Source organism: Bemisia tabaci, chromosome 3 (assembly GCF_918797505.1).
Source record: "Bemisia tabaci chromosome 3, PGI_BMITA_v3".
Classification (NCBI taxonomy): Eukaryota; Metazoa; Arthropoda; class Insecta; order Hemiptera; family Aleyrodidae; genus Bemisia; species Bemisia tabaci.
Genome location: NC_092795.1, coordinates 39,573,081 through 39,594,769, shown reverse-complemented (window position 1 = coordinate 39,594,769; position 21,689 = coordinate 39,573,081). Strand labels below are relative to the sequence as shown.

Genomic DNA, 21,689 nt, shown 5'->3' with positions numbered 1-21,689 from the left:
TCGCTTGATAGTCACCTCTATGCTTTGAGTTAATTAAACCGTCTTAACGAACCCGCTAATCAGCCCGGTATGAATCATTTATCCGCTAATAGGTTGGAAAAATTGGCAAATAAATTGTGTGTGTTGCACTTCTCGCAAGTTTGAGCTTTATCTCCACAGATTGATGGAGTCATTCAAATGTTGGCGACTGACGAAGGCCACGCTTTGTCTTTACTTTTTTGCGGAGACATATGACCAAATTTTACTGAAAATCATGCTTCACTATTTTCACGGGCAATTTAGGAAAATTCTTAATAAATAATCAAAGTACATAAACACTCGATTAATCGTGTAGGGAACCTTCAGCAAACAGGAGATTTGATTCCCTTGCCTTTTTTTCTGAAGACAACTAGATAACACCTTCGCCAATTCTTCAACTTTCTTAAAATCAAATACCTGAATTGGACTTTGACAAACGAATTTGCCTTCATTTAAGCGGATAGGCAAAAGGGGCTCCTCCGACCGCGAATAATTGTATTCGTCTCTAGTTGTTTGGCGCAAAGAAGTTGCAGTAGTAGTTGTTCTAAATAGCCAAAAAGGGCTTTGATTAATTTATTTGTCTGACATCTGGCATGAGTTTGCTATCTGATTGGGCGATAAAAACAACGGAAAACGCACTTTTTTATTTTAGTCATTGAGCCGGCAAGAATTCTCTGCATCAGACAATAATCTATAGAATCTGAAAGCAGCTGTTCAAATTTATATTAGGTTCAACCCACTTCCATCTGGTACTATTTCAGACGTTCCAGTGGTATGAAGCCTTCGTGAGATACTGTAGAATTTGCAAAGTCGTAAAAAATATTAATAAAAAAAAAAAAATAGTTTAAAAAAAAGGTGCTTTCCGTACTAAATCGGCAACTTTGACTCTAAGTAAGGTCGCTTCAATTTCGGAAGTGGCTCGGCAATATCTGTAAGAACTTCCTTATCGGCTCAATGCTCAATAGGGCGGATAAATAGGTCATTGCCCGCGGTGAATTGAAAGCCTCTCAAACCATGAGAATTCTCTCATTCCGTGTAATTGAGGTATAAACTGATTAATACTTCTGGGTACAAAGCAAGGACAGTATGAATGCGCTAAGAAATCATGTTCATAATCCAGAGCAGTATAATTTCATACTTAAACAAATTGATGTTAATTTAAGACCGGATCATTTACGCCAATAAATCATATCAATTAGAGCGAAAAGGGAGTAGCAGAGAAAACAGAATTCGAGTTCTTTTATCATCTACTTGCATACTCGTAGATGCATTACGCTAGTACTGCCGTGTTAATGAAAAGCGCCGTATGAACATTTGAGGGTTGCCAAATTTCCTTCGATGAAATGTTTATTATTCAGGAAATTTATGAATATTTTCCCTTGAAATTTTCAGGGACTTTATTTGAAATTGCGAGCAAAGTTATCTGAAAGATTAGAGGAAAAATATTCAATAGTTTAGCAGAAAATTCATATTTTTTAATGGAAATTAGGCAACGTATGAAGGCTCATACGGCATTTTTCCTTAGCACGGCAGAGTAAGCTGTCGGTCAATCTGGTTTTGTTTTTCATATTCCAAATTGTCCCATTTAGAATATCCCGTTCAAAGTTCTTATCGCAAATGTTCAAAAACCGTATAGGAATAGGTCATAGACACTGCAAATTTTCGGACCAAATTTGATTCATCTGTTTTATCTTTTTTTTTTTCTTTGAAAAGCAGGTGATGAATTATATCTCCTGGAGTGTTTCATAATACAGAGTTTATGAAAAGGGCTAAAAATAGTGAATTATTAAATGATAAACTTATTACATGGCTTTGTTTGGTCACAAAAAATCCAAAATTTTGAAAATTAAGGCGTGATGTACTGATTTATATACGAATAGTTGAGTGCGCGTACGGGCAGATGCTTTGAAAAAACATAAAAGACTTTTATGTCAGGTTTCCACTTGAAATGTTCACTTTCTTCTATTTTCTCATCCTTTAAAAGCGAAAAATGAAGACAATTTCTACTCTGAAACTTTTCAAATTCTTGTTTTCCCAAAATTTTAGTCTCGTCAATGCATTCCTAGTTATTCACTTATGCTTAGATGTAGTTTCGCAAAAAATTTGTGCACACTTATGTGCAATTTTACAAGTTGTGAAAGGAAATTTTTCCTTACTGGCATCTTTTACGACGACCAGTTTAAGAAATGAGGGAAAGATAGAGTGACCAAAATTGTGCATAAGAGATTCCAGAGGCTCATATTGCACAGAAAACTTGCATCATATAAGTGATGATGAAATCAGCAAGAAAGCACAAATCTCGATTTGCAAACCAGCAAATTTGACATGGTCTTCAGCTCGAAAGTATGAGACCGTAAGGCGTCGCAAAAGTTTTGCTCACTAGACGACTTACTCATACATACAATAAGAGCCTAAAAGAAGTCTTTTTTATCATTATGAGGAAGATACATCAAATTAATGTTTTGTTTATTTTCCACTGCAACCCAGGATCGAGAATTATCTCGAGGTGAGTTTGACAGTATGCCTTCTAGTTGCTGGTCTCAGAATCTTTCGATGTTCGTATTTCCAATTGCCCCACTTCAGTAATAAACAAAGTTCAAACTGTTATCAAAATTTTGATGAAACAAAAACAAGATGAGAATGCATGAAAGAATAATGTTGGCCCAAATTTTGTGGGCAGCGAACATCTATACTGAGAAATATTCTTGAGGAGAATATTTCGAATTCAATTACAGAATCATCGCAGTATTATGAAAATCTGGTATTACAACTGTAGAGCTACGTTTAATCTGCTCATATTTCTCAGGACAATTTTTGCAATTTGCATGACCCTAAATATCATTTATATTCGCCATACAGCAGGCGGTCATTTTATAGGAAGGATGAAATAACTAAATACTATTTTAAGTTACGGTGGACAGTTTCTCAGGGCTCACCATCGGTACAAATCGACCAACACGGAATTCCAGTCTAAGTTGGGCATTGTGATGGACATCTTCATGTACCTCGCGCAAGGCATAGTCATTTTCATCATCTTTCCGTCGGGGATGTTTGTCTACTTCGAGGGATGGACCTTCAATGAAAGTATATACTACGCCTTCGTCACGCTTACTACCATCGGATATGGAGACTTCGTCGCAGGTAAAAACATATCGATGGTAAAATCATGGTAACACATCGCTTGATCGGGGTATTTTAGAATTTTCGTTCCCTCTTAATTTTTGTAAAAGGACATCACAAAAAATTTTGATGCAGAATTTTCAGAGAGCATCTTTGTACTGCAAGTAATGAATTTGCACCGAATTTTCAGAATCGCTGCATCGTTTAAAAATTGTCCGAGTTTCTAAATCGTTGCAATTAAAATACATAATTACCATTTAGTTATTGCAAATAATACTCTCTCAGTCCTTTTGGTGCAGTGCGAGAAGTATTCATGCGGTCTAGTAGGCACTAACATGCGTTTGAGGCCGACCGCACTGGTTGGCGCAATGCATGAAGTATTCCTGCAGTCTTGCAGGCGCTGGTGTGAGTTTGAAATACAAAGCATTACAAGCAGAACATCTTTGTATGTGAGTGCTTTTATTGATGAACCAGAAATGAAGGGCTTGGAGGACAAGGCGTATAAGTGCAGTTGTTGCTATTTCGAGAAATACGTGTTTGAAGTTACGAAATTACATGGATCCTTAGGGCAGAGAGAAAGTTCGAACAACCTTTTTGACGATTAAAAATTGGAATTCGGGAGCGAATTTTTCACAGAATATGCAATAAGACTAGTTTTACTTGAGGTCATTAATATCTCAATTTTTTCAAAACATGCGCTTATGCGCCTTGTCCTCCGAGCCCCTCAAATATTGATTGGTCATTACAAAATGAAGTCCAAGCGTGGGGCGTAATAATTCCATACATACATTAGGCCTCTTTTATAGCATAGCCTCGCGCTCTGCGACGCCCAATCGCCATTGCCCCCTATCCTCCCAGAGACCATCAGGCAATTGGCACCTCCTGATCTCCTCCTTCACAAATAATGATAATTATAATAAATAGTAATAATTCCATGCCTCTTAAATTATCACGCATCTGAATTTTTAGGGCAGTTGCCGAAGAACAAAGATTACTACTCCCTGTACAAAGTGGCGTTGGTGGTGTGGATCATGTTCGGGCTGGGCTACCTGGTCATGATCCTCGGATTCATCTCTCGAGCAATGCGATCCAAGAAGCTGGCGCGCCTGGAGCATAGACTCACGCACAACATCAAACTGGCGCGTTCTAAACTTTGGCACGAGCTCACGGAGGAGATCGCCTATGTTCGCCGGACTCTTAATGAAATGTACTTACTCAAATTCAAGGTTAGTTCGCCTAAAAAAGCTTAATACAGCATTAGATCGATGTTACTACTGAGAAAGGAGTTCAGCGGGCTTATTGCTGAATTGATAGACAAAGCGATAGACAAAGAGGACGTAATGAGTACGGAACGATCTAATTGGTTAATTTGGGTGCTTTGGAAAAAAAAACACATTGGATCTAGAGTCCAGACTCTTGAAAACATTGACAAGAAAAAGGACTCTTGATTCAAGCAGATTTAAGCTTAAATCAAAAGGAAATCCGCTCAAATTAAGAAGCTTGGTTCTTGATCTAAGCTTACATCTGATTGAATCAAGAGTATTTTTTCTTGTCGATGTTTTTAAGAGTCTGGACTCTAGATCCAATGTGTTTTTTTTTTCCAGTGTGGTCCATATAGACTAAGTGGGAGAATGATGGACTAACTAGGTAAAGGGTCTCTTGTGAGTTGCCGTTAGTTAGTCTCTTACTTACATCCCTTGTCCATTGCGACCACCGGCTTCCACCAATAGGATCCCTCCATATCCTTTTTGTCTTCTTTGTCTATAGCCATTAGCTATGTCTATCAATTTCAACAATCAGCCCGCAGAATGGACTCGGCTCTGGTTCCATTGTTTCCGTGTATGACTTATTAAACACTATTTCCCAGGCAAGGGCTTTGAAAAATGTATCCATACACGAACGAAAGATCTGAGGTCAGGGGAAAAGGTCTCTTCACGGAAAACAAAAAACTTTGGTTATAAGAACTTACCTTCAGTTCATTAGGCCTACTGAAGTTTTCAGTTTGTAGATAGGTAACTGAAGTTTTTAGTCATAAAACCCGAACTTCATTTAAGAGAACCGAGGTTAATCGTAAAGAATATAAGCCTCAGTGTGACTAATAAAAACTTTGGTTATTTGAACTGAAGTTCGGTTCCTAGGGCTGAGAACTTTAGTAATCTGAACTTGAACCTTAATGTGCCATATAAACTTAATGAGGAACTGGGGCAACTCTCGGCTTATACAAACTCTTCAAACTTGCCAAAATATGTGGAATTGTGCATATACCGCTGCATATAGTCAAAGTGCGAAACATTTCTCCGTTGTGCATGGTGTCTCAAAATTTTCGGCACATTTTCATGTCCTCAAAGAGAAACAAGTAACCTTTGTATAGCTTGAAATGTATACAGAATATTGTGCTATCAGAGAAGAAAATATTTGACATTTTCAAGAAAATTACGTTGACTAGTTTTCCAAAGAAAAAATAAAGGATGATCGGAAGTTTGCAAAGGAGATACGTGGTCTCGCATTTTGGCCATCGATATTTTTTAATTATGCTCTGTGTATCGAGCAGCCTTGCATCAAGTGCAGAATTAGTGAGAAATCTCTGCAGTGTAGTTTTTACGTATTATATCTTAATTTTTTTTTAAATTGTATTTTTACATCATTGATTGGTGATGGCTGGATAACCAGCAACAACCTTTTTTTCAATTCTAAATTTTAACCTTCTTTTCCATCGCTCTTTCTTTCATACTGTCATTAGCTGCTATTATTGTGAAAAAAACTTTTATCTCTTGATCAAAGCAAAATATGCTTTACGGTTTTAAATGTAATGTTCTATACACCATAAATTGAATATTTTTAGCCTGTCTATCGGGATCCTCGAGACGAAGCGGACGGGTTACTGGGTCGGATGAAGCGGAGTCAGAGTGCGCCAAATTTGAGCGAATGGCCAGTCATGTGGAAAGTGAAGAAGGAGACGCCACCTGTCTCGGATAACGATGAAGACGTCGAGGAGGAGTTCAAGAAAGTTCGCATGCGTCGCAGGGCAGGACTCTCCGAGAATTTGATGAAACCCAAAGTCCTAAAGGTCAGGCTCACTTGGATATATTCGTATTTGCAAACAAATTCATCACTAGCTCAGAGACTCATCTTTGCCGTTGGCGGATTCAGTAAATTGCCATTATTGTCTTTTCTCCATTTAATCCTATGGAAATGTATCGATTCTTGGAGGGGCCAGTTGCTCCGACAAGAATCGATTAGTTAGCATAGGTTTCATAGGTTAGCATAGGTAATTGAGGAAATCCTGTGTTGCGAAACTGCTGGATCCGCCTCTGATCTTTGCCAGTGACGCAGTGAGACAATATTTTTCAGGGGAAAATCATTCTTTGTCTCTTTCTTTTCTCCAAGCGTATGATCATATCGTCGTTTCCCACACGTAACGTAAGTGCATTCCAATGTTGCCAAATATTTCCGCACAAATACATTTTTACTAGAATTTTTCGCATTTCGAATTGAAAATTTGAGTGATTTTTCCTCAGATCTCGTGCTAAAATCAGAAAACTCTTGGACACAAATTCAACAAGTATATTGGTGATAAAAACTGGATTTTTCGAGTCAAACTTGCAACCTTGCAATATTTTTTCATTCCTTTGTGAGAAACGTGGCCCAAACGTAACAAGATGGTAAAATGGTGCTGGGTCCACACTATTTTGTGAGGAGAACAACACATAGAAATGCAATAATTCGTTGAAAAGGCTGCACATGGTCATTCGCTGGAACTCCTAAATTGAGATAAGCCGTATGTTTAGAAAAACATAGTCAGAATAGGCATTAAAACTTAAATTTTTTCGCGGGAGCAGTCAACGCGCTTTTTTTTAAAAAAAATGGCAGCCGGTTAAAGTTTTGCAAATTGCAACTTTAACGAGTTGCATTATGAATCGGTAATATGAAAAGGTAACAAGCCAATCCCCGCCGGAGAGTCAAAAAAGGTAAAATTCTTATTGCGTAAATGTTCAAGCATGTTCAACAGACCATAGCGGGTGCAAAGTACTATCAACTTGGGACTTATGATATTAATTTGTTTAATAGGTGCGGTCGGATGGTGATCTATTCAAAATTGATCTGAACGCGACGTTTGAGGCACCGTCAAACATCGCCCCCAGTGAGCTACTGGCTCGAGTTGTGGACGCACTCGGGACAACAGGTGGCATGTCGGACTCCTCCGATGATGAAGATACTACCGAAGACGGTTTTTTGAATCGAGTAAGTCAAAATTTTCAAATCTGAATGAGCAAAGGTTCATCAGGGTCATCAATAGCATTTTCATCTTTCCTACAGATTTATGAATGTTCGTTAGAAGCCGAGAAAATCGTCTTAAGTTATGGCGTCTTTTAGACGAGGTTAAGGTTCAGTCCCTCGATATTGCCATACTGCGTTTACTTCCATTTGTCTTATTTGTAGTGGTACTGCAAGGAAGAGCTACGTGAACAACACAACCAAAGATTTGAGAGACGTAACTCGTTTTTTAACTTTCCTGTCGAATCTGAGCGAAACCTCATTGGCTGCATTGAGTGGAGCATTGAGAGTTCACGCCTCGCGCCGTAGCGCCTTCAATTTTGCCGATGCGACACGGTCATCCATCAAGTACGAATAGTTGTATCTCTGCGCCGTCATCAATGCACGTTCTTTCCCTTCCTTGCTCTTGAAGGGAATCGCTGCGGATCGCGCTACTCCGGCGGACTTATGATCTAAGTGACTTTGCATCAAGCCATCTTCGGTTTTTGTTTCTTATGTCGATCATTTTCCACCCATCTTCGTGTTTCATTTGATCTTCACGTTTCATTCTTTTCTACCTCTCAGCATCTTTATCTCAAATCTGTTCTGTTTTCTGGATCCAACGTATCCTTTTGTGTGTAGATGACACAGGGTTGTTGCATTAAGCTAGAGTTATTTCCATGGTTCAGACGACCTTATGTGAGAAAATCCTAATCTGCCTATCGTTGATGTATGAGCTTTAAAATTCTCAGCGCAAAAAGATAAGATTGAGGGAATCTGGTCAACTCCACCCTTAACACACATTTTGAAAGTAAGATTGAAAAATTCAGTTTGAACTTTTTGCGCAGCTCTCTCCAAACACGTTTTACTCCGTTTAATCTTTCTAATTGGTTTTTATTGAGCAATTTTGACAGAAACCTTATACATGGTTTTTGAATCGGGTGTTTCGAGGGTCCTGGAACTACACCGGATATTGAAATCGCGACAGCGCGGCCGCGTGTTACTGAAGGATGACTCGTTTATTTCATTGCTTTCTTTCATTTTCTTTAATTTTATTTTGATTGGTAAAAGACATAGACCTTTTCACACCGATCCATCAATTGGGACATTACCAAATTGAAACGTTTCCATGCTTGAGGCGAAAGTCAAAACAGTAACTGTGACTTTTTGAATCTTGAATACCCGCACCTGAACTACTAAACGGGTTGTGTGATTAGCTCCTCAAAAGTCTTGACTTGTCTCTGAGAAATGCGTTCAAAGTTTAAAAGTATTTCATTAGACTCAGTATACCAAATGGGAAATTACATCGGTCGAGAATCGCATCGATAGGAATTAAGCGCTCAAGGGAGGCTATTTCTCAGGTTTGATCTGATGCCATTTCAGATACCGGAGTGAGAAAAAGGAACACTCGATACGCTGTAACCTATGATGTATCACACATGGGGGTCGTCATTTGAAAATTTCAATACACTGGAAAAAAACAGCTTGGATCTAGAGTCCAGACTCTTGAAAACAATGACAAAAAAAATACGCTTGCGATTCCATTGGAGTTTTGCTTAAATCAAAAGGAAATCCGCTTAAACTAAGCGACTTGGTTCTCGATTTAAGGAAAAATCCGATTGAATCAAGAGTATTTTTTCTTGTCGATGTTTTTAAGAGTCTGGACTCTAGAACTTAGCGACTTTTTTTTCCAGTGTATCATGGGGGGCGCTACCTTCCTTGACCGGTCTGGGGGGGGGGGCGGCGGGTGCCTCCCCCCCAAAAGTTTTCTCCTTGAAGATTAGGACTATAGTCCGAACCAGAAGTTACGGCTCATCGAGCGTTCCTATTGCCCATCCCGGCATATGTCAATGCACCGAAATAAAGTAAAAAAAAATAAATAAATTAACACATATCTCAATAAAAGGTTATGCATTGAGAAATAAATAAATCTGTACATTGGATTTAAATAATCAAAATATCAAATGCGTATAAGTTAAAATTAATGCATAGTGATTTTACATTGAGTTTCTGATCTTAAAAATATGACACCACACGGCAAGAAATAAATCACTGCATCGAGAAACATACCTGAATACACTTTCCGTATAAACTAACTTTTTAAAACTTTGCCGAAGACGAGATGGCTGGAAAGAGGAATAGCGAGGAAAAGGATTGTAAAACCACCGGCGATTTGACACCAAGAACACGCGGGTATAATCGGAATCTACCTAAAAAACGTGAGGATTGTTGCAAATCTGATCGGACGATTAGTCAATTTTTCAGTGGCGTGGCATGAATTGCGATGTATCGATTGTTATGCCCTTTAAACCTATGGTGAAGAATCGATTATTAAGGTGTTCGCTGCGAACACCCTGTGTATCGATGCTTTTCCATAGGTTTAAATGGCATAACAATCGATACATCGCAATTCACGCCACGCCACTGCAATTTTTCCCGATCACCCTCTGACACTCACGAGGAGGTAACTTGGTGACCGGACGATTCCAAAAAGCATCAGTGATTATCATGCACGATTTAAAAAATAGGCTGAGCATTTAGAGAGTACCGAGAGGGGCTAAAACGAATGATGTACTTAGACATGTCATGCATAAAAAAGTTTGAAATGTTGGCATTCTAGGGAGGGAGGGGGGAGAGATTTTAAATAACGACGGTGAAACTACCAAACCACGTATCTCGGTTTGCGACGTCGCAGACTTCCTGCCATACTTTAATTTTTAAATGGGAAAGTACTCAACGTCAATTCTTGAAAACTTCCGTGATTTTTCTTCTCAGTGCGAAGAAAATTCTGTAAAAACTTCAAGGAATGATATTGAATTGTTCTCCTCCAGAAAAATAAAATGAGAGCGGAGATTTTTAGACACCGCAAACGAGATACGTGGTTTGGTAGTTTCACCATCGATAAGTGGTTCACCCAGGAGGGAAAAAAATTGAAAATTGATGCAAAATCATTGACGCAGGCTGTAAAAAAAACTCCACAAGCTCTGAGCATGTTGAAGATGTTCTGAAACGCACTTCGATTTAACGAATTTTCCTATTTTTGAAGCCGAATATTGCATAACGCTGCTCCTTCCGTGCAGTGGCGTGGTGTGAAATGCGATAAATCGATTGTTGCGCCATTTAAACCTATGGAAAAGGATCGATACACAGGGTGTTCGCAGCGAACGCCTTAATAATAGATTCTTTACCATAGGTTTAAATGGCAGAACATTCGATATATCGCAAAGCACGCCACGCCACTGGTTCCGTGTAACCAAGGGTTCATTACAAAATCATTACACACATTTTTTAGATTGAAACTACAATTATGCAAATATAGAAATCATTTTGGGCTCAATAATGTGACTTTCCAGCTATAGAAAAATGCCCTCCTCTAAGAAACAACATCGGAGCAGTTTCTTTGAAATTCATTTTTTCCTCCTTTCTTTTTTCTTTTTTATTCGAGGAAACTCAAAGTCATTGATGACAGGGAAAATTTTTTTGAATCAAAAGAAAAAAAACCTTCAATTGAATTTTAACAAAACATCCACCTGAAAAAATGTCTCTCAGTAAAACAAGTTTCCTCCGATTGTAAATGAAAAAAAAACATTAGATACATTTTTTCTCTTTAAATTGGAAATTTTTCTTGTTTTAATTGAAGAAAGTGTTTCAAACACTTTTAATGGTGGTCTTTTGCACTGATGTCGTGGCTTTACAAAAGTTTTGTCTCCGTGAAACGCTATCTGCTCATTCAATGCACAAATTCTACCAGGAAATTGACGAAGTGCCTTTTTTACGTCTTAACCCTAACAAACGACATGCATAAGTTCTGAGAAATTAATAAGGTTCATTTTTATTCTGCTGGTATCACTAACTCGGTGAGCAAGTATGGAGACATCAGCTGACCGTCGATCAGTACTTGGGGTCTTCCAGGCATCGGATTGCAGTAGAACGTGCAAACGTAACTCCGTGTAACCATAGGTCGTCCGAAAAAACACCAACGTTGACTTGGAGCACACCGTGCTGCTTCGAAGTGAGGGTAGTCCGGAACTTGAAGCATATTAAATGCCTCCCTTTGCGAACAAATGCAACAGTAAAAGGATAGTTAAGTCAAACATACTCAGAAGGAATGGTTAAAACACAAGTGAAGCTTACTGATGTGAAAAAGTATATCGATGGTGACAGTGCAGAAGTGCGTATCTCGGAAAACACATTTTTCCAGGAGAGTAAAACAACCGTCTACATTCCTCCTTATTGTCAGTAAAAGGGTATAATACTTCTTGAGGATAGCAAGGATAAGATGCTTTTTCTGACTCCATCAGCATTTTGAATAATTTCTCGAACTGTTAGAAAATACGGCAGAAATGCCGAGATTCGCGTTTTCAGCACTAAGAATTGACACTTAATCACGCACAACTGGTCTTAACGAGTTTAAATTTTTTGACGAGTCACAAGCAAAAACTCTTCAGATTCTTGAAGTAGAGTGTCTACTGAGTCATTTAAGCCAAAAAGAAAAAAATTCTGTCGAGCTCCTGGAAAATAAAGTCGATTTAAAGGTATTTTTGGGCTAAAATAGCCAAATTACCCATAGCATGGCCCCTCATATTATTTAAAAAATTGTTTTCTTCCTGGGTATAATGCCCAAGTTTCTTAAACATGCATATTTTAAGCCTCCGATTACTTAAACTACCAATTTTAACCATATGGTAAATTTTGGGGGCCTAAAATGAGCCCTCAGAGCCAAAAATTGCAAACATTTTCGAAAACTTCGGATTTTCAGGGGGGTGTTTTTTTTAAACGTTGTTTTTTCTACAGTCGTCAATGAGTAATTCTGGAGGGCATTTTCGATTACATAATTGACATTTTGACTGTTCAGGTGAAGGGGGAAGGGGGCATCAGGCTTTGCTTTGCCATTCTCACATGCGCAGTTTCTGAAAACGCTTGAAAATTCCCTATTACATTGGAAGTCCAAAATATCCCTTTTAAATCATTAATTACTGTATCTGATATTATGAAATATGCAGCAGGGGTTACTACCCCCCCCCCCCCCTCCTCACTACGCGATGCATGGAAACCTTGATCTTCCTGCGCGCGCTACGAAAACGTTTGAAAGTTCCCTAATACATTGGAAGTCCAAAATATCCCTTTTTAATTCATTAATTACTGCTTCTGATATTATGAAATATGCAGCAGGAGTTACTGTCCCCCCCCCACCCCTCCTCCTCACTACGAGATGCATGGAAACCTTGATCTTACTGCGCGCGCTAACGGATCCTTGCTTTTCGCATCCGGACATTTTCAGGATAAACTTGTAGCATAAACATGTCCATTTATATGTAATGCTAAAGACCGCCAAATGTTTTATTGCAAATGCCCGGATCTACTATACAACGGACTGCCATCACGCCAAAAGCAAGGATCCGTTAGCGCGCGCAGTAAGATCAAGGTTTCCATGCATCGCGTAGTGAGGAGGGGGGGGGGGGTAGTAACCCCTGCTGCATATTTCATAATATCAGATACAGTAATTAATGATTTAAAAGGGATATTTTGGACTTCCAATGTAATAGGGAATTTTCAAGCGTTTTCAGAAACTGCGCATGTGAGAATGGCAAAGCAAAGCCTGATGCCCCCTTCCCCCTTCACCTGAACAGTCAAAATGTCAATTATGTAATCGAAAATGCCCTCCAGAATTACTCATTGACGACTGTAGAAAAAACAACGTTTAAAAAAAACACCCCCTGAAAATCCGAAGTTTTCGAAAATGTTTGCAATTTTTGGCTCTGAGGGCTCATTTTAGGCCCCCAAAATTTACCATATGGTTAAAATTGGTAGTTTAAGTAATCGGAGGCTTAAAATATGCATGTTTAAGAAACTTGGGCATTATACCCAGGAAGAAAACAATTTTTTAAATAATATGAGGGGCCATGCTATGGGTAATTTGGCTATTTTAGCCCAAAAATACCTTTAAATCGACTTTATTTTCCAGGAGCTCGACAGAATTTTTTTCTTTTTGGCTTAAATGACTCAGTAGACACTCTACTTCAAGAATCTGAAGAGTTTTTGCTTGTGACTCGTCAAAAAATTTAAACTCGTTAAGACCAGTTGTGGCACGAGACACGAATTTTTGCAAGTAGTGTTTTAAACCTGTTATAGGCGGATTTTGAACATTTAAAGACTGAAAAAAGAGTTCCACGCTTGCAATTCCCTATCAGAAGCTTTAGTTTGATCTCATACGGCCGGATCAAGCATTTTATGATTGGAAAATGACATTTGATCACGAGATACGCATTTCTGCAATTAGCGTTTTGAACCTGCTCTTGCTCATTAAGATCAAAATTAGAGTTTATCTACTTAAAACTTGTTTAGAAGCCTTAGTTGATCCAATACGGTAGATGAAGCATTGTCTGACTCGATTGACTCTAATACAACTGACCGTTGTAATGAACTATCAGTTCATGATTTCAATGAATAATGGACATGAACGCCGCGCGCCGCTAGTAATAGGTACCTTTGAAGATACGATACCGGAGGACCCTCGACTGATAAGTATTTAGCAACTTTTTCAAAACCAGCGAATTCATGAAAAAAAAAAAAATAAAAACCCAGAACAGCTGTTCAGCTGATGTATGCTGTTGGCAGGAAACGCTAAGGAGCGCGTGTTGTGCGTCAAGCGCGTCGGATCAAATGAAGGGGCCAGGACGAGATACGCATTTCTGCACTTAAGCCCGCAAGTTCAAAAAGTTCTATACGGTTTTAGGTGACTTCTCGATTTTTTTCGATAGTAATCTCTTGCTGGCGGAAAGACCACATCTTCAACAACACGTTCATATACAGATACTGACTCAAAACTGTCGAAAATCGAGATACGCTCCTCTGCACTTTCACCAGCGACATCCTCGTGGGGTGAACAGGCGCCTCGCACCTGGACTATTAGTTGTTTGTTACTTTCAATAAAAGTAAAAATTATTAAGGGGCTGCATTATTTAGGGGCAGATTTAGGGAGTTGAAGAGTCAACCTACATAGCAGAACTGCAGACATTATTCGCCCGTGCAAGCTGTCTGCCGTTATTGAATGCTCCCAAATGTCTGCAGTTATCCCCTTGCGCACCACGGACGTAATTCAACTGGCCCTCACGGGTGGCAAATATGTTCCCTTGTTCTTCGGCGGGATGTACGGTGATTTGCCGTCGTTGGTCTATCCGAGTTCGTACACGTCTCCCAATCCGTTGCAACTGAAATAAAAAACACAACATATTTGCTGTGAGCACAAGTGTGTGAATTTAAAATTGCGTGTATGCAGTTATTGACCAATGAAGGGGAGAGTTTCGGCCGTATTTGCAGAAACCCATTTAAACAGCACTTTTCCTTAGGGACGTCCTTAATGGTTGATATTGTTCTTAAGGTTCAGAAAAACTTTTAACACTGCATCAAAAGAGGACAATTTTTGCAATTCTCTGAAAAACATTAAGCAGTAGGTACACATCTGGAAACGGATCCGCACGAAGGATAGGTATTTATTTAATTGCCTGCACAGAAAATACAAAATACTTGCAAAAGAAAATATTCTTTAAGTCAGGGCCGGATTTACTTACTTGCCGCCCATGGGCCGCCCGTATTTTTCCGCCCCCTTCTCATTTGTTTTGAAACATAACATCAATAGATCGTATTCGATAGTGGTTCGATGTTTCGTTTGGTTCAACACAATAGAACATAACATCAAACAAAAATTTTAGGATTTAATTTGGAAAAGCTGAAAATGAGAAAATTCCTAACAATTTCACTTTTCATTGCCAGAGAGTAAAAATTCAATCACACAAGACCCGTTACCTCAGATTTCTAAATTGACTTTTGAGGCTGTGGTTACATATTGAACCAATCGATATCAATATAATCTCACCCGTGTGATCCGTCGATTACGATCTATAAAAACCATCAAGTGAACGTGCCGGTGGGGAAGGGGTGTATGAGACGCGTTTACTCGTGTTGAGTACATTTTTTTGAAAGCCCTGTCAACACTAACCAAAGTTCAGTTCCGTAAAACCATCCCTGTTTGGACAAGGCCTTCCATTTATAAAAAACGAACGAAAAAATTATGAAAGAACAAACATAAATGTGGTTAAAAATTTTAACTTCCACCGCCGCGCCGACCGCACTGTGTTGGCGCAATGCGTGAAGTATTCATGCAGTCTTGAGGACGCTATGCGTTTCACGCCAACCGCTGGTGACCACACTGTTTGGCGCAATGTGTGAAGTATTCATGCAGTCTTGTAGGCGCTATGCGTTTCATGCTGACCGCCGCGCCACGCCGCTCCGTTCCAGGTCAAATTGCGTGTTTGGTTTCTCTCTTAACTCGACTAATTGAAGGTGTTGTCTCTTGTATCACCGAGAGACGACAAAATTAGAAATTACTGTACTTCTCCTCTGAGGAAATGAGAGATTTTGTCGTCTTTTCTCGTTTGTAATTTATTTTCTGAATCCGATTTTTTTCTCTCTTTTTTTTGATACCTATATGTACATTCAAAAAGATTGCAAAATTTGCCGCCCCCTACATTTTGCCGCCATGGGCCGCGATCCATTTGGCCACCCCCTAAATCCGTTCCTGCTTTCAGTTGTGCACAGTTGTAAATATAAGTTTGGCAAAATCATTGAAATTTTTCGTTTTGTTTTGCACTTTTTATGCAAAGGTAAATCATTCTAATCCATTGTAAAGATTCATTTTTTTGCTGAATTTTACACTGCTGAATTTTACTCAAAATTTGCGAACGATGATTTTTTCCTTGCGAATGCAAGTCAATGTGATTATTCCGTCAAAATATCCATCATGACATAGCCTCTTCAAATGTTTTATTCCCTTTTGTCGCGGGACATCCGTACGATTTACATGGATGAAAAGACGGGATTTTATTAAGAGGCACACTAGGTATCATCAGATGGCATTCGCATGATCCTTTTTTTTTTTAAAAAAGCCGTCAGTTTATACACTGAAATAAATGAAAGATCTCAGAAGAATACAATCACTAACCGCAAAAGCACTATGGAATTCAGTGAGAGCAGCAAATAGAATCGCACTGCTCAGCAAGACAATTTCGGATCGGCGCATTTTTATGAGAGTTCAATTTTAACTTGCAGAGAAACATCTACACTACCGCTACTTCATCACTAAACTGTCACGGTAAAAAGTATGAGTTTAACGTCAATTTTATAAGCCAGCCTAAAGTTTTACCTCAGATCTCATCCCGAGGAAAACCAATATCGTAAATCCAGAACGTCAAGAACTGAGTTCATTGGCGTCACGCGCGCTAGATATAAAAAAAAGGAAGGGAGAGAAACACAAAAAAAGGTAAAATTGCGATAAGTGATTTTTTACGGAGGACAGGAATAGCACTTTCAGGTATTGCAAATTCTGCATTAACTACTAGACGAAGTACGAATTTAAAGTTTTTAACATACGTTTCCTCTTCAAAATTTCACGTAGAACACGATTCACGCCGCAAATATAATTTTAATTAAATCCTTACCAAGATATTAACGTTTAACCTTTTCGTTCGGCATGTTTGCACAAATTTGAATTTTCCATTCACAAGGAAAACCTGAGTCTCCGAGAATCAAATCGCGCAACATAACAGATTCGGCAGGTTTCTTGATCGAACAGTGTTTCCTTTTCCGCCTCGTGTTGTTCGTGCAACAGCAGAGCCGAAGCGCTGAGATTAAGGTTTCCATATTTTCCTACCCTAGAAACTTGCAGTAACGCTTAGTGTGTGATTTAACTCAAGTGTAGATGGTTACCCCAATTGGTATGAAACGCAATTTGAAATGAGTGCGATTCGTTATTCTTGCGAATGTGGCAAAGTGGGGGAAGGCTTTGTTAAAACTTTTTTGGGGGGGGGGGGGGGGGGAGACTGTGCGATTCGCGTAAAAACTCGCAAAAAATTGCGTCATTTTCAGATCTTTAGTGGAAAGCTTTTGTGCCTCGCGCATTATATTTTGTACCTAAAGTGCTACTTGTTTAACAACTCTTCTTCCTTTTCGTCAGGGGCGGACTGGCATCAGTGGCGTGGCGTGAATTGCGATATATCGATTGTTCTGTCATTTAAACCTATGGTAAAGAATCGATTATTAAGGTGTTCGCTGCGAACAACCTGTTTATCGATCATTTTCCATATCTTTAAATGGCAGATCATTCGATTTATCGCAAAGCACGCCGCGGCCAGAGGGACAGAAGCCGATTACCTCCTCTGGCATAAAAAGGCCTGAAGGGCCCCTTTTGGCAGATTATTGTGGCCCTGTTTGACACTTTCTCAGAAATATCGCAGAATCCTTGAAGACCTCTTTTGGACCATTCATTCTTGTCTTTATCAGGAGGGCCCTTACCTCGACGGGCCAGCGACCAGCACCCTGGAGAATTTGAAGCCAGTCCGCTACTGAACTTAGTTATTGCATTCATTACTGCCCGCATATCACCATTATTTCTATTTATTTCCTCTTACAGAACTACTTCTCGATCACGAAGGGCACCGGCAGGATGCAAGGGGTGGACGGGTTTTCAGACGAAGAGATTTTGGCCAGCGAGCAGTACGGAAGCACGGAGGGCCCCGGTGTTAAGAGGAGCCGCGCTCTTAGTGATACCGCCCCTCCCTTGTCACCTCTCCAACAGCCATCCTCGTATGTGGAGCAGTGGACATGGGCCGGAGCTGCTGCTACTGAGAGGATGCAGAAACTTAGACGGCAAAGAGACATGATAAGGTGAGTCCTCCTAATCGACGGTAGAGCTCCCAAACCACGTTTCTTGAGAAACCCGATTTTATCGCCAATAACACTCCCAAGAGGGAGGGGATTGAAGCGGAAATGTTAAGGTGCTCAATGCCCCAAGATTTGTGGTTTGAAAGAGAGCAGTGGAGGTTAGGAGTCGTAGAGCGCGAGGAAGTGCTGTAAAGTGACTTATATGTATGTACACTCCCAAACGACGTTTCTTGAGAAACCCGATTTTATCGTCGGTAACACTACCAAACCAAGGTTCTTGAGAAACCCAATTTTATCGACGGTAACACTCCCAAACGAAGTTTCTTGAGAAACCCGATTTCATCACCATTAACACTCCCAAACCACGTCTCTTGAGGAACCCGATTTTATCGCCAGTGACACTCCCAAACCACGTTTCTTGAGAAACCGGATTTCATCGCCATTAACACTCCCAAACCACGTTTCTTGAGAAACCCAATTTTTTAGAAAGACAAGAAAACTGTTTACAGACACTCTTCATCCTCGAAGGTAGAGGAGATATTATTCAGTCGTATTACAGTCAAGTTGTATTACAATACCTTCGTCGTATAACAGTCTTTACAGAGGAACACTTCAAAAAAAATATTCTTCTGGTCATATTTTACAGGAGGAGTGGGAACATCTCCCGGCATCCAGATCCAAGCAAGGTGGACGTGGAGAAAGGACTTCCACTCCCGGTTCGCGGTCTTCGTCGCATGTCGCAAGCAGCCTACAACTTCATTTCAACCTCAAGCAGCAAGACGCACAGGTGGTTCCAAAATCTCAAAACCACCGACTCGAAAAAAGCCAAGCGGAAATCACACCTCTCGCAATCTTGCCATCGACTTTCGGTTTGTATATTTTTTGTAAAACGCGTAAGGAGCGTATTCATATTCATTTCTCAAAAAATTGTATAATAACCCACCCTTCCCCCCCATGTCCTTTTTCTCAATTTTCAGAAATTACGGACCTCTATAATTTCCGCCTCCCATTCTGGAAAAAAACCTAGCCTGCTCAAACTCAGCTCATGGATGATGGAGGGGGGATCTAATTTGGAGAGCCTCACTTAGTGCCCGATAGTTCCATTAATTACACTCGTGTGATTAATGGAATGGTGTTTTTCCTCTCTTGCGTCATGACTCATCCATAAATCTGAGGTTCACTGTTTTTCTTTTTTTCATCAAAATTTCAAATGTGAATGTCACGAGTGAAGTGCTTCGTTAAATTTTCATCCGGCAGTAAGTCAAAATATACTCACCTATGCGTTTATGTAGCATGGAATGTCTCCTCGACCATCAAAATACGGTAATTCCACGGGCTCAGTGGTAATTCCACGGGCTCCGTGGTAAATTCTCGAGGTGAAAGTTTCCATCCGTCCTCGCGAGAGGCTGATTTGGAAGGTATCTTGTCTTTTTATCGACGCAATGTAAAATTTTTTGCCAACTTTGACGAGAGTGAAAAGGAAAGTTATTCGTCACAGAAAAGGACTCAAAGCCACTTTATTACATCATTTAGTCGATCTATGCCGATTTTAAACTATCAACAAGATGAGTTCCATGTGTCAGAAAGATAGGCAATTTGCAATGCAATGAAAAATTGCAACTTATTTCAATTTTATTGCAATAAATTTCAATAAATGAGCCCCTTCAAATAGGAGCTAGGCAACATACACAACCCTCAACGGCAAAATCGACGGCGTAAGTCCGCAATCACATAACTCGTTTGCGGTGTCTAAAAATCTCCACCTGTATGTTATTTTTTTTAAAGGACTACAAATGGACTTCATTCCTTGAAGTTTATGCAGAATTTCCTTCGCACAGAGAAGAAAAATCATGGCAGTTTTAAAGAATTGCCGTTGAGTAGTTTTCCGTTTAAAAAAATAAAGTATGACAGGAAGTCTGCGATATCGCAAACCTAGTTATGTGATTGCCGACCTACACCGTCGATATGTTTTCTATGTAATTGCTATTGCAATCTGTGCTACTAATGCAACCGACTCATTATCCTGCCACCGTTGGATGGAAACTAAAGGCGGTTGTAAATTTTGGTTTCAGGTGCCTGAGAGTAGATACGACGATGAGTATCGTTCCCAGTTGCCGCGACACTACTACACCCACACCCAAGCCACCCGGCCACCCTCCGAGTTCCTGACGGCCCTGGCGGCGACGATGGCGGCCGGGAACCACGGGCAGTTCCCGATGCACAGCCCCGTCCTGGAGCAGACCACTGTGGCCGAGTTCATGACCGTCCTTAACGCCCTTCACACCCGCGTCGGCACCCAGCTGGCCAACGTCGGCAACATCAACATCCGCACCGTTCACGCCCCCGAGAAGAAGCGCTCACCCCTCTTCACCCTCTTCAAACATGCCTCACAGGTAACGTCAAGTATTTTGGTTGAGCCTCAATCAGCCATGTAATCAATTATATACATCATAGAGTATATAGAGTCGTAATGTAAATGGGAGAGCTGGCGCCATGTTCTGGTCGACGAGTTCCATAATTGGCAGAGCTGAAACTACGTTTATGTCAGAGAGAAACGAAAGAAGCGCCCTCAGTTAACGCGCGACGAGCACTGATAGTCTAACGCCTGCATACAACTATTCGGGCTCCACGAATGACCGTGTTGCATACACAGGAAGGTGAAGGCGTTTTGAGTCTCCAGACACTCACGATTCATGGCTCATGGCTGCGGCGCGGCGCACGGTAGATCGAGTCAATAGGTGAGGGCGGACAAAATTTGGAAACTATAAAAGCTTATAACTCCGTTTATACAAAACTTTGAGGTTCTAAAAGCAGTTCCATTGGTTTCTCCGTGAAATTTTCTCCTGGAGGCACCCCTTAAAATTTAAAATGTGACGGATTAAACATCAAAATTTGCAGATTCAATCACAAATTGAATATCCGACCTCTCGAATTGACTCGATTCACTGTGCGGCGGTGCTGCAAGGGATCTCAAAAGTAAAAGCGCCTCTGATTCTTCATATGAAAGAATTAGAGGTGCATACATACAGGCAAAAATACTAGGCAGAATACTACAAAGCCATCTCTTATAGACACGAATAGTTGCATACAGGTGTAGGATGTCAGTATCTTTTGATCTCACGTTATCGCGATGCGATGACCATGCATTATAGAGCAACTATTCGTCTATCCCAGAGATGTCTTTGTAGTATATTTGAAGAATTAAAGGCTCTAAGTACGTGTATTAGGAACCTCGCCCCCGCAGCACTGTCCAACGCCGCACCGGCCGCGCCGCACCGCCGCGCGCCGCGGCTGAATCGGTGAGTGTCTTGGAGAATCAAAACGCCTTCAGCTTTGTGTGTATGCAACACGGTCATCCGTGGAGCTCGAATAGTTGTATTCAGGCGTTAGAATCGAAATAAAGTGTTCGTCACATGCACTATTTAGTGAACACACTTTCATTGTTACTCTCAAACATTAACTTAATTTCAGCGCTTCCTATTTTGCCAATGAAGTAAACGATAGCTGATTTTTATCACACCATTGCCAATTTTCCGTGGAAAGCATTGTTTGGATTTTTTCCCTCAATTCTTTTGGAA

The 21,689-nt window shown here is 40.2% G+C and overlaps 1 protein-coding gene and 1 long non-coding RNA gene across 8 annotated transcripts in view; one reads left to right on the top strand and one right to left on the bottom strand.

Moving 5' to 3' along the window:
• The window catches only part of Ork1 (open rectifier K[+] channel 1), a 61,528-nt gene that overhangs the window by 36,577 nt on the left and 3,262 nt on the right, over positions 1-21,689 (top strand). For 6 of the 7 annotated variants that reach the window (XM_019044465.2, XM_019044464.2, XM_019044461.2 and 3 more), the window contains exons 6-12: positions 2,940-3,159; positions 4,108-4,364; positions 5,981-6,205; positions 7,207-7,380; positions 17,861-18,114; positions 18,758-18,980; positions 20,184-20,504. In XM_019044465.2, the coding sequence (XP_018900010.2) occupies positions 2,940-3,159; positions 4,108-4,364; positions 5,981-6,205; positions 7,207-7,380; positions 17,861-18,114; positions 18,758-18,980; positions 20,184-20,504 (1,674 nt within the window). The remainder of the gene's footprint in view (positions 1-2,939; positions 3,160-4,107; positions 4,365-5,980; positions 6,206-7,206; positions 7,381-17,860; positions 18,115-18,757; positions 18,981-20,183; positions 20,505-21,689) is intronic. The other variant, XM_019044467.2, reaches the window with a different exon arrangement.
• LOC109032374 (uncharacterized) lies at positions 9,184-17,224 on the bottom strand. The gene is made up of 3 exons (XR_011899560.1): positions 14,964-17,224; positions 14,392-14,603; positions 9,184-11,444 (listed from the first exon to the last, which is right to left on the bottom strand). It is a non-coding gene; the product is annotated as an uncharacterized lncRNA (long non-coding RNA).